The 17,397-nt window shown below is 46.7% G+C and overlaps 1 protein-coding gene across 1 annotated transcript; it reads right to left on the bottom strand.

The window, feature by feature from the left end:
• Positions 1 to 3,791: 3,791 nt before the first annotated feature.
• LOC149329421 (TNF receptor-associated factor 6-like) lies at positions 3,792 to 8,493 on the bottom strand. The gene is made up of 2 exons (XM_089562216.1): positions 8,003 to 8,493; positions 3,792 to 5,276 (listed from the first exon to the last, which is right to left on the bottom strand). Exons 1-2 carry the CDS (start codon positions 8,285 to 8,287, stop codon positions 4,176 to 4,178), a joined length of 1,386 nt encoding a protein of 461 aa, XP_089418342.1. The 5' UTR covers positions 8,288 to 8,493; the 3' UTR covers positions 3,792 to 4,175.
• Between the last annotated feature and the right edge of the window lie 8,904 nt (positions 8,494 to 17,397).

Here is a 17,397-nt window from a genome sequence, read left to right on the forward strand (position 1 = left end):
ACGCTCGTTGCACTGAGTGTCGCAGAAATGCGTATTCCGCCGGCACATAGATCGCAGTAACGTCTTTCCTTTTTTTCCCTCCGCGGTTGCTAGGGCGACAATCGCAGGCTTATCGGCTGCAGCTTTTGCCGCGTATCGCGAAATGCGCGCCGAGCGAAATCTGTCGCCGCTGGAGAGCTGTGTCACTCACACGTGTTGATCCCGTGCGGTAAAAAAAAAAAAAATATTATCAAGACTGAATGTTGTCTGATAGCTTTTGGTGCCGCCATCCGCCAAAACCCTTCCCAAGCTGATAAGTCCAGGCACGTCGCTAATTTAGAGCGAAAGCTATGCTGTCTCTTCAGGGGCGCGCTTCGTTCCTTTGCGCATTCGCACTGATTCAAATGATAAGCCCTGCTGAAAAACAGGCAGTGGTCTTGATTATCCTCAGTTAACTTGAAGCACTGATCCTCCTGGCCACGGCACCAGTTATGTTGAAACACTGGTCCTAGTCAGGGCACCAGTTAAGTTTCTCCTCCGGATCGTCGTCGGAATGGCCGGTTGGTATGATCGAAGGCTGGGTACTTCACGTCTTCTGCACTCGTCCGGCGACACGTTGCCGGTTGGGGCAGCCACTCCAAACTTCTTGATAGACAGAACTTATTTATTGAAGACGAGAACAAAAATAAAGGAAACAGGAGAAAAAGGCGGTTAAGAGAAAGGCTGTCTAAAAGCGGCCGAGACTGGGACTCGGCTCGCTCTCTGTTTGAAGCGGGTTTTGAATACCCTCGATAATTGGGCGGAGCTTTATCAAATCTGCTCTCACCCAAATCAAACCAATACTGCTGCGATGGCACGGTACATACAAGTTGGCGGAGCCCAGTGCTCGCCATAGCCCGACTCTGGCGGACCGCGCACTTTTCCTGGAACATTCGCACTTTTCGAGGCGCCAGCAAAGTCAAACTCCACAGCTTAACGCGACAGTCGGGTGGTTTCAGAAGGCGCGTACCTTATTGTCCCCCACCCCCACTTGAGAGCTCATCTCTTTTCAATGGGAAACGGTCGCCGACCCTCTGCAACCCTGACAAGGCTGTTCGCGGTCTGCTCCCCGTTTCCCGCGGCCTTGGAGAGCGCTCGAAGCGCGCGACGGACTGTCTCTATTCTCGACCCCTCCAGTCTTCCGACGGACACGGTAGTAATCGGCGAGAGGGGGAAAGAAGCTACTGGCGCCGTAGGCGTCTAGCTTGACATCCTCTCATGATACCACAACAAGGTTCACTGTTATAAGGAGGCTTTCTGGAATTCTTTTTCCCGTTAGTGACGTCATCACGAGGCAAGGCAGCAAGACCAGTTGTCTGACCAAGAACGTCATGCTTCAAGCTGTGGCAAGATGGGCTGCGAACCATAAGCTCTCATATCAAGGTTAATTTTATGTTAAATTCAGTTATTTTAACTCCACCGTATGGAGTGCACTCGAGAGGGCAGGGTTCGAATATAATAATATAGTATACATCAGTATCCACTAAAACAATTCAACTATTCAACACAAAGAATTCAGAACTTCGACTCTACGCCTTATGATGACAACGACACAATAGAAAGTACACGGCGGCGAAATATATGCACCGTTGCTTTTGCTTTATAACGAAGTCGATGTGGCCCGAAGACCTCTTTATTAAATCGTTGCTTAATTATATTCATAGGTTGGCTTGACCACATCCGTCGCATAGGAACGGGCCAGCGTAATACCGCGTTGATAGAGGAAAACCAATAAAGCTCTCAGTGCGCCGTCGATGTGTGCCGAGGGAGGCCAACACTTGTACCGAGTGCTGTCGAGGCGGTCACACAATTGTACACGTACCCAGTATGTCAGCCTGTGGGCAGAGCGCGCATTTCTACCCCAGCCAGCATGAGGTTCAGTGCCAGAAACAGGGCCTTGCAGGAGTAAAGTCGTTGATGAGAGGGAGAGGACAGTGGAGAATAGCGTCCATTTCTAAGTCATGGTTTCTATACGGGTTGCTGTGATGCTAACATGGACCATGGCCGGGCTAGAGGGGTGACGCGCGCTCTTCCTGACGGCCTGCGCGCCCGGCGAGGGAACAATAGGGTGGATTCTTGACGGCTCGTTGCTCCGCACGCCGCTTGGGGCGCTGCGACCCAACCCTACCTCTTCTCAGTAGACGCCTTGCCTCCGGCCGGAAAGAACGGACGGACAGGGTTCATCGCACGTGTTTTGCAAATACCGCAAACGTTCACCGGACACCAATGCACGTATTCGCTGCTGCCACGTTCTACCAAGTATAGTGGTTTTGGGACTTGATTTGTTTGATTTTCTCGACCCATTGCTGATTGTGTCGTTGAATTTTTCAGGGTGTTTCGTGTTAAATTGGTGCACGTGGGCTGATCGGAATCCACATGGTGTACTGCTGTGTGCCATTCTCCCGTTCACGTTCTGGGAAATGCCCAGGCGTGTCATTTCATCAGTTTCCAAGTGACGGAGAGTTGTGCGCCAAATGGCGAAAAAAACATTGCAAGGAAGGATTTAACGATCAACGAGAAGTTGCCGTCTACGGTCGTGTGTAGCCAGCATTTTCTATCGACCGAATACGCTCCAGAGTGCCGCATCAAGAAACTTTTGCCTGGTGCTGTCCCCACCGTTTTCGAAGGCTATCCGACCTACCTGGCGCCTCCCGCGAAAAATTCCCGCAAAGAACCTACAGCTCGGGACGTTCCTGCGCCCAAACAAACCAAGCGGAAAGCTGAGCAGCTTGAATCGCTGCCTGTGGACTGCAATCTGCCGGACTGCCTCAGCGAACGCACTCAAAGCGTTAGTACGCAAACCGCAACCAACGATGGCCAGCGAGCAAGCCGGTACCTTTCTATGATTTCAAAGCTTCGCTCTCAAATTTCATATCACCGTTCCCAGAGCCAGAAGTTAGTGGAAAAACTCCAGGCTAACTCCAGACTAACATTGCGCTCCAGGCTAACAATGCGCTCGTTGTGCTGAGTTTTCGCGCATTTTCTTTAACAGATAGACGAGGTCAGGCGCATCTTCCGGGTCGTTTTGGCGTGGAGTGATCCTTATATTCTGACCATAACGTGAAAAAGAGTATCGGTACCTGCTCAACTATTAAAAGCACAACTGTCATATCTTGTTGTGATTAATTATGGAGTTCTGATTTCGAAAGCGTATTGTGTAAAACCAAGCAGTAAATATATATCAATAAAGCAATCGTCGTTCCCACTCAGCATGATCGAACTACTTATTAAAAGTTGAACAAGGAGCTGCTCGAAAAAATTAAGTTGCTGCCAGGATTCGGGGCAATGCGATAAATAAGCTCCCGTGCCGTAGGCATCTTTATCTATCGGACCAAAATGAGGCACTGAGCATTTACCGGAAGATTAAGCGCTCAAATATAACGAGAAGTGGTTTTAAAACTCCACTTCCTGCCAAATTTTTTGAGACACGAATCTTCGTCTCCTCCGAAAAACCGTACACTTGTTACTGTTATTTCTCCACTGTGACAGGATCATCCACAAAGACTAAATCGGGGAAAAAATGTAGCTTGCAACCCCTCAAATCAAAGCTTTTTATTTATTTTCATCACGACCAAACCGGTTACAAGGGCATGTTTACCTCCTGCTAAATTGCGCTTTCTGCTATACAAACGCTGAAATACGTGGTACACTAAAGAAGAAAAACTAAAGAACGAACATAACGTGAATTTACTTTTTATTCTGCACTTTTTTCCTCCAGTTCGTTTCCCAAGTAAAAGGCAGCGTTTTGAACCATCCCAGCTGTTTATTTCGTTACGCACCATCTATCCTCATAAGCATTCAGTACCATTTCCGAGAGACATCTTCTGTTTTCGGTGCAGTGTGGCTGACGCGGGCCCAATTACAGAAAACTAGTTACTGAGTCAAACGCCGGAAGAAAAAAACGCTGCTTAAAAAATAACTAAAGACACTGTGCTTATGACATTGCGTCACACGTTTTTCTGGCAAATTGATGCAATTTCTTCATATCATACCTGAATAAAAGAAAAGGAGGGAATTGAACGCATGCACCTCAGGAAACAAATTGAATAGGCGTTCGAATTTGTCCATGCTGGATGCGCTCCGTATTAACGACAAACTGCTGAAAGAGATGCCCGTTGAAACAATGGCTTCCATCACATGCCTTCCGCCAGCGCGGCTCACGGCAGCACTTCCCACTTAATCTGAAGCTGGTCCTCGACCACGAAGCCATGGATCCTGAGACTGGCGAAATCAAACGAGGGATTATGAAAAACACACCGTTTGTTACTTGATGTTGTAGGCTTTTGTATGGGTTCAAATTCAGGGGGTGGCTTAATTTCAACGAGATACTGCCTCTTATCTTGTGGGTGTATTACACCCAGCCGTATCTTGTGCTGGAATGGCCACTCAACAGCGCCGTCGTTGTCACCCTTATGCAGGCGCAGACCGGCATGCAGGCGCACTGATTCGCCATGCTTTCTCAGGGAGACTCTAGGTGTCATGTAGTAGCCGCACATGTACACCTGCTCGCTCTCGTAATCCACCCACCCGTCTCTCAGAACCTTTTCTTCGAGCGATTTGATTCCTTCGACATAGAAGATTGTATGCTCTGGTCGTGGTTCATCCCTTCCAAGCACTGCCTTAATGCGGTCCAAAGTTCTCTCGCTATTATCTAGGGCTTCAACTTTTATTTCATGAATTGATGCTAGAATCCGCGAGCAATTGTCACAGCTCTCTTTCTTTGAAGTCGCCAACTCATCTTTAACTATTTTTTCCAGTTTGTTTAGGTTGCTCGAAAGGTTGTCAGTACGCGTTATCAAGTGCTCTTTCAACTGCTCGTTAGCACTGGCGGATTCGCGCACACCCCTTGTCATACTCTCCTGGATTTGTCTCCTGGCTTGGGTCCCTTCATCTCTGAGCGCTTCTTTAAAAGTGTTTATCCCATGTGACATTTCGTTCAATCTATCACTAAGATCAGTAATTAACTGCCCTAGATGCGCTGTTATTTCGCTCGCCTGCTCTTCTGTGATTCGTCTAAAAGCCGTTGAAAACGTTCCATCTTCCATGTCGCTGGGCTGATGGCCAGATTCTGGAGCAAGAGGCGTCGACGGTGCTGCACACTCCGATCTCAGGTGTGAGCACACATCACTGCAAAGAACCGAGGCCGAACACGTGGGGCACCGTGCAGAGTGGTGTCGACATTCCCGCAGGAAATGCTGGGGAAGCTGGGAAGCAGCCACCACGGTCTCGCAGCCGTTGTCTTCGTTCCAGCATTTAACCTGCAATTAATAATGCAAGAAAATGCAGAAAACGATTGCGATCACTCGCCGGCTCCCGTGACCGGCCCCAAAGACTATTTGTGCTCGCTGTCGTTGTTTTCAGGCAGTTTCCTGAGGGAAGTTACCTAATATTCCAGTGTTGTACGTGCAAAATCATTACTAGAGAGGGAGCACTTTTAGTCCCCTGACACTTATAGTGGCCATTCCCCGTATTCAACACTGTGTGGCTGTCTCTCTGTTTGGTTCCTTGTATAAAGCCTGCGTTGTGGCAGGCTGGTGACCTGTCCATTTGATGGTAAGAACCTGTCCAGGTGTGCGTGTATATATGCAGGGGGTCCCAGCTAACTTGGGACAAAATTTAAGAAAACCTAAGCGTTTTTCAGAGCTGAAATCACGTGGATATTTTTAGGATATATCTAAAGTTAGAGTATCATTTATTCGCTTGTCCTATTTGAATAATTAGACTGGATAAATAACTTAACTTTTAAATATAGCTTCAAATGTTCATGCGTCAATAGGAAAGTTGTGGACTAAAAATATCGTCCAACCCAGGAAATTCCAACGAAATAGACATAGCACGCCCGTTGTTATTCGGGAAAAAAGAAAGCCCTCGGAGTTTAAAAAAACACCACTTGACAGCCCGCGCCGTGCGCCGGGATGCGTCGAGATTACAGCGATCTGATCTGTGCTTTGTAAAAACGATCACTCACTTCGCGCCTTCCGTTCTGCCCAAGACAGAGCTTCCCGTTATGCTTGGTTCCAAGATAAGCGCCAGTAGGTTATACACAGAATATCCGCTACGTTCTTATGGCGCTCCGGATGGGAACCCACGCGTCGTGACAACCTATTTATTTCTCTAGAGTCTGATCGAAAGGCCTTTACTTAAGCGCACATCAGCATGTTTCACGTGTTTTAAGGCGGAAGCCTTTAATGCCTCATCGTTGTAAGCAGGAGTTGTCGACAGAAAATGTCACGCTTTTCAATTTGGGCGAAATGCTCGTGACGTCACAGTGCGCGAATTTCAAATGGGGCCAATTGTACTTTGGCTAGTAACCATGCAACCAATCAAAGGGACCGTATAGTGATGCTCCAACTAAGTTTAGTTAATTGCTTAATTAATCAATTACCATAAATAAGATAGAGGAGAATGAAGAGGTCAGAAGACAGAGGAAAAGAAAAGAAAGAAAGACGCGCGCCGCAGCGACAACAACGTCCGCGGAAGGAGACGCTGCTGAAAAAACAGATAAGTACGAAGCCGCGTTCGCTCCACCACCACGCACTTCCCCACTCAGTTCGACGTTGCTCGTTTCATATACGTTGTGTCGAACATCCTAGACAGTTCCAACATTTGACAGGTGAATGACAGAACACGGTGGATAGAAATACAATGATATAAATATGAAATAGCCTAATTAACCTTTCTAGTTAGACCGCATAAATCAATAAAACCGAGAACGAAATTGGTCGAGTTTGGGAATCGAACCAGGGTCTCCCGAGTGCGATACGAGCACGCTAGCCACTCCGTAATGCCAGCTGAATGGTTTGGAATGAACAAAGGCGCGTCTAGCTAATACGGCGTCTTCGTTCACTCCCATCTTCCCCCTTTCCCTTACGGCGAGGTGCAGGTGTCCACCCAGATATGCGAGAGAGATACATTTCCTTTCCTCAAAAAATAAATTTACCGTCCAGCAAGGCGTACAGCCGAATTGGCGATGGCGTTCTGTGGACTCCCTGGCAGCGTTGCAAGACGCTGTCGCGTTCCACTCTTACAGGCGAAGCTTAACATGTTAACCACACATCAGTAACACACGCAGACAGCCAATGGACGCGTCATTCGCTGGTAGCACTTGAATCATCATTCACAACCACATTCGTGGCAGAATGCTGTACTCAGGCTTTCGCCTTGCACCACTTTAGTCGCCAAAGTGACTCCTAATTTTTCTTTTTGGAATAGGCAAACAACCTGTTTCAGAAGCTGCCTAGCCCTCATTTGCCGTTCCTAATCACGCCGACTGGACACATTCCTTAGAAACGAAGTTGCTGACAGCTTGAATTTCGTCATATCGCGCTTTTCTTTAGACTGCGCGTATAGCCTCTGCGGAAAGCAGATGACTTAGCGGCTTACATAATATTTCGTTCCTATACTCTTGTATCGGCTACCATTCCTGTAGTTCCTTGACACCAGTGTCTGAAAACTTGCTGAGCGAATGCGCGTTTCTTCTGCTGCAAAAACGTCCTATAAACCGCACACATAACAGCTGCCTGCCAGGACATGGCTTCTTCCTAAGGAGATATGTTTTTGCCATGGAGGGTGAATTGCCGCTTGTGCAATGCGCCAGAGGGCATTGGCCATTATTTCATTCTGTGCAGTATTGTTACGTCCTTCAGGTAGTACATATTACAGTGAACATTACAAAGGACAATGAAATCACATTCTACAGTATCCCTTTTTCGCCTGTTGACAAAGAATGTTTGGTGCCATATGATCTATTTTCGTTTTTGGGACTATATTTCGTCCCTGGAAGAGCGGTATGATGCACCGCCTCGCCGAACCACCGGGGTCACCGAAATTTTGTTCCGTAAGAAGTGCACTTTGTTCCGGTGAGTATACGGTTTTCTGGAATAGCAGCCTAGCTAGCTCCCCTATCTAGATGCTTGTATGGCCTGCACCGAAACTTCAAAAGAATAATCCAAAACGCTTAAGTTTTCTTTCCAACCTCGCTTACCTTCCTCTTCAACAACTCGACGGCTGCGAAATCCCTCCAGTCGACGTCCTCCTCTTCAGAATGCTCGCCATCGAGTGGACAAATCCGTGCACCATCCACAGCGCACTGCTCGCAGCAGGACTCGCATAACGTGTGCGAACATGGTAGCAACGCGGTAGTCTTGCGCACAAGTCCGCATGCACTGCATATCCTGTTAGGCGGTAGAGGCTTGGCGAAATGCAGGGGCCGCCTGTCGAGTTCCGCAGAGAACCCGACTAGCGTATACTGTACACTTGCAGGAGGCATCACTCGCAGCGTCCGGTCCCCGCAGTACGGTCGGCACGGACTGATTTTTCCGCCCCCGGTATGCACACTCTTATCGCTCCTACCTTTCTCATCCAGCTGTGGCGAGGTGTGCGACTGCAGTGTTATCGGGCGTGTTTTTCATTAGGTGCTATCGGCCAGCGAAAACTTTTGCTAGAGCGCCCGCCGAGACGTGTCATCGTGGCTTTGGTTCTGTGGCCTGCAGCTGCTTCACTGGCAATCGTACGCGATCGCGGCTGCGGTCCACTGTGGCGATCAAGATAAAGGCAGTCTCATAAGTGCGGCTGCGCAAGCTCAGATGCAGGATATATCAAACTATGCGTTATCGGTAGGCGTCGCGCGTGTAGCCAAAAGCTGGCCTTTCGAGCGCTCTAGGCAGACGTGCGGACGACTGCACATCTTAAAATTCTTTAAACTCGTATGGCGGTTAGTGAACAGTGCTGCAAACCTTGCGATATTCATTTTGCTCTCGTTTGAGGAATCGTTTACAAGTATTACGGCCCGACTGCTTTCCCTAACTTAAGCAGAATCCTTTTCGTTAGCCCCACTTTTCTGCCCCGCAGGTGAGTACCGCGAAGATACAGGTGTTGTTTCTTACGAATCGAGACCAATCCCGTGAAACTGGCCATGAGGATTGCCATACGTTGAATAAGAGCAGCAGTCAACAATGAAGGCTTTTTCCGGCGTTCACACAGGCGCCAGGTGGTGACTTATTGGTGGTCGGCACGGTTAGTCCTGGTGAAAACTAACTGCTGCTTACCCGGTGGTACGGGCGCGAGACGCCAATATGCCCTAATGAAAATGGTCTAAAGACAGTCTACAGACTTCTTACAGACTCTATTGCGTTCTTGTAGATATTTAGTGTTGTCTATTCATAATCTACAGACTGTCTATAGAACAGAGAGAGAGAGAGAGAGGGAAAGGCAGGGATGTTAACCAGAAAGGATTCCGGTTGGCTACCCTGCAAACAGGGTCTATAGAACAAAGTTTATTAAAAGTATATGGTCATAGATCCACAGATTCTCTATAGACTATCTATAACATTTGTATTGTCTATACACTGTTCTCTGGGATTTGTCTATAGTCTACAGACATTGTAGGCAGATGTCTGTAGACTGTCTATCGAACGTCTAAAAAATTTTGTAAGGGTGCCCAGGGGTGGGCAAGTCATCGAGTTCTTGAAAGACAGCCGACCGGAGCCTCTGGGCGCCACAACCAGCTGGTCAGGCATGCCAGGTTGGAGATACCGACTGAACAAGGTGCCGTCTTGAAGGATAAACAGGGGTAAGGAGTCGTCGAGATTAGCAGAGGGAAGGCCGTCATCAAAGAGGGGGCACAATGAAATTCCGCAGCACTGTCTACAACAGTGCGAAGGAAATCAAGAATGACGAAAATAGAAGATACCACGTCGTTCACATTGTACTCAGGTGAGTTCAAATGATAGCGAGATAAGCAACATCCTGCTGCAGAAGGCTAGATGTATACACTACGCTCAACGAGTACTTTGCAGGCGCAAGGCCGCAAGGCCCTGCGAACAAGATGGCCCTTGGATTCATGGAGAGGAAGGAAGCCAGCAAAGAAAGCGGTGGTCAGTGGTGGCTAGGAGGCCATTCCACTGTAGAATGCAGGGCAATACCAGCTATAACTATTCTCAAAGTCAAAGTGTTTATTTAGACAACACAATGGTACAGTTGCCTAGGGCGCAGACTAAAAGGCAAATGGATGCCTGACAGAGTCCACGCCCTTCTTGCTCCCATTCGAGAGCACAAGACATTCAGCGCATAAAATAGACAGAAAAACGAAATGGAAATACAGAAAGGATTGGTTAACAGAGAACTGCGGTAATTTCATCTTGAACATTTATGTACAGTTGGAGAAAAACTATGAGAGACAACAGTATAAAAACGAAAAAAATACGAAAACAGTGGTTATGCCAGGAGTGACAACAGATACATGGTGATGCAATTTTTGAAAGCTTTCAATGATTTGCTTTCTTGAATAATGTTTACAGCAGGGTGGTGATCGTTTAAAAAACTGGAAATTCTGTAGCTAAGTTTCTAGGCGCCGTAGTTCGTACGTATTTTTTCCTTATTATAACTTATGTGGCGTATGTTGTAGCTGTGTGCTTTCGTAAGATACTGATGGCAAAAGGCGGCAGGATCAGAATGCATTTGTTGGTAAGTGGCTAACGCTATCTTTTTGTTTATAACATTCCACAGTGTAAGCAATTGGTGTTTCCTAAACAATGGGGCAGTGTGGCTAAGGTATGGTGCATTATCCATTAGTCGCAGAAATTTCTTTTGTAATAAGTATATGTTTTCTATGCTTGTTTTAGGTGCTGTGCCTCAAACAAGAAGACAATCTTGGAAACGCCAATGTACCAGTGTGTAGTATAGTTGTTTCTTTAGCCACATAGGCAAAATGTCCTTTAATTTATGCATGATACCAATGGACCTAGAGATACCTGTGCGAACTTTTTCAATGTGAGGTGACCAGTCAAGATGTTCGTGAAATATGACTCCAAGAAATTTATGAGATATTGCACGTTCGATAGATTCATCACGAAATTGAATTAGTATTTCTTGTTTAATGCCCTTGTTACGTGCGCGGAATATAATTTGTTTTTTTTAGTGTTTAACTGCAGTTCGTTAGTGCGGAGCCATGTGGATAAGTTTTGCAGCCATATATTGGTTTCTACTTGGAGGGGTCCAGATCTTGTCCGCAGAAGAATACATTGGCATTGTCAGCGTACAGTACTATTTCTGGTGTATAGGGCACGTTAATTACATCATTTATATAAAGAAGAAATATCAGCAGCCCAAGGATTGATCCTTGCGGAACTCCATAATGTATCAGACCTAAGCTGGACTTTGCATTCGGAATGTTCGTGTACTGTTGACGATTTGAGAGGCAATTCTTTATTAGTGTGAGAGCCGTTCATCTAATGCCATATTTATATAACTTGTACAACAAAATCGCGTGCTTGATAGAATCTAATGCCTTTTTAAAGTCAAGAAAAACACCTATTGTATATATTTTCTGCTCAAAATTGTCTATTATCTTATTCTTAATTTTTATTAGCTCTATTTCAGTAGATTTCTCTTTCTGAAATCCATACACTTTTCGCGTACGGTTCTCTACGGACTGTGCTGCAGCTGTGTATGTCCAGTCTTCCACTCTCCAGTGATCATGCTCCGTGTAGCCCAACTTTGGTTTCCCATAAGCGCCACCGTCAACCATAGCGGCGGATGTGGAACGTCGTGTCATAACGTAAGTGTCACATGGAACGCGATCGAATGGTGGGGCGGCATGCATGCAAATAGCCTCTTGTGCTTCCTATGGCATTAGGACGAACAGAATCGGGGCCATCATCAGGCTGCTAAGCATAAAATGGAAGGGAAAATGAGGGGCGCGAAAGACATGTGTGTGAGGAAACCGAAGCGTGATGTACAGCACTGGAAAATTAGGGGTGTATGTTATTTTTATGCGTGGTGTTCATATTGAACAAAATATTACAATCAATTTTTACCTGAACGATAACTGTTTAAAAAGCAGATTACAAAGGGAAGACACGTCAATATAAGCGACCATACATCTATACTATAATGTAGGAAACGGCGGAATGTTATACGGATCGTTTCACCTAAGATTTTACCAAATTTTAAAAAATACGGTTTTTGAGTTAGAAGAGCGCTTTTTTTAGTTCAGCGTTGTCAGCGGTGAAGTACATCAGAATACAGCTAAGAAGTGCAACTAGCAGGCCTTTTAACTTATCTTGAATAGCTAAAGAGTTAGTACTGCTGTTAAGCTCCTTAATTATAGGAGGCGCCTCGTCTGCCGTAAGAAATGTGCGTATGACTTTGTAGAATTTCGAGAACGCAGTTAAACTCTGCGCTGTGGCCTAACCAAATTTGCCTTCGTCGCGCCAAAATACATGCGCTTTCGAGAAGCTTGAAGGCAAAGCAACCTATCCAGTGCATGTAACCCGTAGAAGCAGCCAAAATTTGTTGAGGCACAGAGCCGAGGGTAACCGCGTTTTCAAAATTCTCAAAACTTATGTGGATATTCACTTAGTAAAACACGTTGCGGGGCTAGTTGGTTATGCATTTTCTTTCGTTCAAATTTAAGCAGCGCTAACTTTTAGGACGAATACACAGAGGACATGAGAGGACGGGCGCTGGACGGGCGATGTGAGCGCCATCGCAGTCGCCACCTGTAGAGCAAGGTTCATCGCCTTCTGTCTCAGGAAAGGACTCATACCTGTGGAAGTGAGTGCCCTTTTTTGGGTCCATTACACCGTCTTTTGGGCATGCAAGACGCGTAAGCAAGGTGTTAAGAGCAGAGATATGGAGGCAAGTGCGTTTGTTGCAAGACTGGCTAGACCTGGTGTGTTTTAGTGAAGACGTGGAATGGTTGGCCAAAAGGAAGCTACAGTCCCTACGGCGACAGGCAGCCCGGACCACTGAGTCGTTATGGGCGTGTGTGTTAAAACAAGCCCTCCAAACTGGTGTGAAGCCTGCTGGAAGAGAGGATGCTAGGAAGGGACTAGTAGTGCTAGGCAATGTTACCCTACCCAAAGACATCACGGACGTCCTTGAAAAAGGCCCGAAATACTGCTTTGAGCCCAGCGTGTCTATTCATGAGCTGTTGGCCTTTAATCGCCGCGTAGCTATGAAGGCGGAAAGAGACAGTGAAGACAGGTGCGTCCTGGACGGTGTTGACAGCTTGGCGAGGACCACATTGAAACAACCCGCCACAAAAGGGAAAGCACTGACTGAGAAGGTTGTGGCGTATTGCAAGAACAGCGGACTGTCCCTTCTTCAAGCAGACAAAGAAGGTTGCTTCGTCGTTGTACCGTCTGGTATTCACAGCGAGAAGGCGATGCAAGCAATAGAGAAGAACTTTGTGGCAGTTAAACCGTCTGCAACCCGTATCAAGACCAAGGCAGTTAGCCTATGTAAATCCATGGAACTCCAGAGCCTTGCAAGAGCCATTGTGGACTCTCGTGTGAACACCTTGACCGTGTTCTTCGCAGTGAAAACTCACAAACCCGATGCACCCTTCAGGACGATTGTTAGCGAGAAAGGGACCTGGCAGCAACATATTAGTAGGTTCATGCTTAGACACTTAAATAATCGGGTTCTTTCTGCTCCCTTTGCCACCAAGAATTCATTGGAAGTTGCCAGTATGTTGAAAGGAGAGCAGATTGTTATGCCTTTTCCATAGATGTTGATGATCTTTTTTATTCTATACCACATAACGACCTGTTCATTGCTGTCAGACAGTGTATTGAAGCAAACGGTACTATCGCGTTCCAGAATACAGCCGGCTTAAGTGTAGGTAACTTCATGTCACTTTTAGAATTTTATATCAACGCTACTTTTATCGAGTTTGACAACCGGCGCTATTTACAGCGCCAGGGCATTTGCATCGGATCATCTGTCGCTCCAGTTTTGTGTAACATTTTTCTTGCATCATTCCAGAACTCTTTGGCTTCACTAACTGACGAAGGCAATGTGCTGACGATTTTTAGATATGTAGACGATTTTTTACTAATTTTAAAGAAAAGTGACCATGGCCGGTATGAGGAAATTGCGATGATTATTTTAGAACAATTTGTACAACACGGAAAAGGGCTCTCTTTTACCTACGAGTTACTGTGCTTAACCGCCTCCAGTTTTTGGACCTGAACATCATGCTCGGAGAAAAGTGTGTATGCTGGTGCTACCGCCCTAGAGCCAAGAAAGATTTTTTGCCTTTTGATTCGGCCCAGTCAAAAACTGTTAAGAGGGCTATTGCGACCCTTTCTCTAGCATCCGCACTTGCTAAGTCGTGCCCTCACATGATGGAAGAGAGCTTTCGGGGCGAGGTAGAAAGACTGCGAAAAGCAGGGTTCCCTGATCACGTGTGGACAGCTGGGACCGAGGCACTCCTACACAAATTCAAGGGAAGGCAGAAAAAGACACGTAGAAAAGAAAGACCCGGGAATGCCAAACCAGTGGTTATGCCATACATCCACAAGGTGTCCCATAACCTAAAAAGGGTGGGCAACAAGTACGGCGTCCCGATGGTGTTCTCTGCGCCTTGTTAACTGGCTAAGATGTGCCCTAAAGTCCGCAGTAGTGGCCCTGCAACATCCGGCTGTGGAATAAAACACGCTAAGCCCTTTGCCCGGTGTGCCACGGGTGTGGTCTATGAGATCCCCCTTTATTGTGGCAAAGTGTACGTGGCCAGACTGGGCGTTGTGTTAACGAACGTGCCAGGGAACATGAACGAAGCTTGGGAAACGCATCAGACTCATGCCTGAATCTGCCCGCCCATTGCCGTTCTTGCAAGGACCAAAACGATGAGAACTGTGAGCCACGGCTTGACAAAATCAAAATCCTAACCAGGAGCACAGACAGATTAGCTCGGGAATTATCCGAAGCATTTTTCATCAAGGCAAAAGGCGACATGTGTGTCAGCACCACTTCTGTCTCCCTGCATGCCAGCGAATTCAGATTGCTTAAAAATAAGAGACGAAATGCGTGCCGCCCACATTAATCTACCTTTGCTGTCATCTTTGTCATCTGGGCCTTTCCTTTTGTGGTCTGTCGCAGATGCGCATGCGTTCACGGTCGTCTTTTCTTATATGTTCTACGAAAAACGTGTTCAATAAACATAGTTGGAGTAAAACAGCGCCCGTCCTGTCATGTCCTCTGCGTATTCGTCCTAAAAGTTAGCGCTGCTTAAATTTGAACGAAAGAATATGTGGATATTAATTACGGTGTGCTACGCGCGTATCAGTAGTTAAGAAGCTAACGGTAAAAGTTGAGAGTTAACTATTTTTTACCAATCCTGCTAGTTAGCACGTCTTAGGTGTATTCCGATATACTACACCACTGACAATGATATGCCACAAAAGTCCGCGTTTAACTCAAAAAGCCTATTTTTATAAATTGCGTAAAGAGATAGGTGAAACATCCGGCATAATGTATGCAACGGCTGAATGTCAACCAAAGCAATGAGCTTACATCGCATGAGACGTCGAAAGATCTGCGCCCAAGTTTCGTATTTGGGAGAATCGTAATGGTGCTTTGCATTTTATTCGGCACAAATATTTCAAGCTTACATTACGCACGCTGTCCTCAGTTTTGATGATCTCTTTTAACAAATCGGAGATGGCAGTGCGCAATGCCTATTTCGGTTTGGGTGGAATGACCCTTATAACTTGAACAGGGCTTGTGAAGGATAACGGTATCTTCACAACCTTTACGAAAACAACATTAAGCTTTTTTTTCTTTACATACACACAGTATTGTTATATAAAGTCAACCGTGGCCACCGCCAGGAGCTACGCGACGGCTCGAAACCTGGCGCAGTATTGCTAATGCAATAAAAGTGAGTGTGGAAACAACATGGTAATCTAAGCACCGTTTTTATCACCGAGTGTTTTGTTTTGCAGCAGCTCCAAGAAGACTTCTATAGTCCTTCTGAAAAGCAGAAAACTTTTGTTGTGTTCTTATACAACGTATTTTGTATTAGCAATCACTAACAGAAAAAAAAAATTCATCCGTCCTGTTGTCAATGAGCGACTTACTAAAGTTCAACAAAAGGTGCTCGAAGCTGTCAGATTAGTTGTAGCCTAGGATTGGGACAGTGCAATAGATAAGTTCCTATGTTGGAAGTTTTTATGCGAAGCATATTAACGTTGGTATCGGGCCTTCGCGCGACGCCCAGCGGTGGCCACCATTTACCTTCAAGTGACCTTCAAGTAGGTCACGTGACATGACGTCACGTGATGACGTCACCTGGCTGCAGATGCGGCCTCATATCGCGCCGTCGGTCGCCTCCCGGCGGTGGCCACCATTGACCTTGAATTGAGATCACATGATGTGACGTCACGTGATGACGTCACACCGGCTGCAGATGGGGCCTCATATCGCTCCGTCGGACGTCGCCCGGCGGAGGCCTCCACGCTTCGGTTCGCGCCGTCGCGCGCGACGCGGCGGCGGCGCCACAATCGCTGCATCACGTGATATGTGACGTCACGCCAGGGATGAGGCGGCGCGCGCCCGCCGTCGCGTCAGGCTCTGTGGCTGCAACCGCGCCAGCGTCTTTGCGCCGGGCGTGTATGCGGTCAAGATGCCTCCAAACGCTAAGGACATGCTTCGCATCCACTGGGCTTAACCTTGATAAGCCTCCAATTTTTTTATCTGTCGGATCAACGTGAGAAAGTACACATTGATAGCAAGATCAAGTGCAGAGTAAAACGAGTGCGAGTTTTTAATCTCCTGTTCTTGAAGAATTTCCTTGGGCACACATATTCGCATTCTCCGAACTACCTTACACGTGGCAAGTTCATTTCGCCACTGCAACATACTCATCCTAAAAGGCAAGGTCAGAAATGAATGAAGCATGCATCTTGTCGCCAAAATGGCCTTCATTTTCGTCATCCCTCAGGCTGCTACTAGCGGCCGGTTTGAGTACCGCGGTAGAACAGCCATAGTTTCCCGTATGAAGGGCAAAAAATGGGTCATAGAACCACCTTGCGCTACATTGCGGTATTCGACAAAAGCTTTGAAACTCGTGACACACCAAAGGCCACCAAATAAGTAATTCCACAATGTGAATGCATCTCCTATAAATACTCTTTCTTCTATTTTGTAGCCAAAATAAAATCCGCATTTTGAAGCCCCATGGCCTTTCCTTTCATTACGCACCATCGAACCGTTCCATACGTAATATGTACCATTTCCCAGAAACTAAAAGGGTTATTGACTCCACCTACCACTTCACCCAAACTTTTCCCCTTTTCCGAAGGACTACCGAAGTCTTCTTGAAGCTGCTGCACAACAAAACACTCGGTGATAAAACAGTGCTTAGAATACCACTTTGTTTCCACATTCTTTTATTGCGTAAGCAATACTGCGCCAGGTTTCGAGCCGTCGCGCAGCTCCCGGCGGTGGCCACGGTTTACCTTCAGCCGCAGCAAGGTTAAACAGATGGAGCGCCGTTGCCATAGCAACCGTTTTAGCCGTGCTCCACCAGGCTCCACTCTGCTTACGCAACTTTCCCGGTTTATGCAGAGCTAAACCTCAGCCAATTTTTTT

This window comes from Amblyomma mixtum, chromosome 9, assembly GCF_055824585.1.
Source record: "Amblyomma mixtum isolate Tamu chromosome 9, ASM5582458v1, whole genome shotgun sequence".
Classification (NCBI taxonomy): domain Eukaryota; kingdom Metazoa; phylum Arthropoda; class Arachnida; order Ixodida; family Ixodidae; genus Amblyomma; species Amblyomma mixtum.

What these genes read in the sequence shown, in the direction of transcription:
- LOC149329421 (XM_089562216.1), bottom strand. Translation starts at nt 8,287, where the DNA reads ATGCCTCCTGCAAGTGTACAGTATACGCTAGTCGGGTTCTCTGCGGAA. An exon ending in TCGAGTTGTTGAAGAGGAAG is followed by an intron (nt 5,277 to 8,002) that starts GTAAGCGAGGTT and finishes TATTAATTGCAG; the next exon opens with GTTAAATGCTGGAACGAAGA.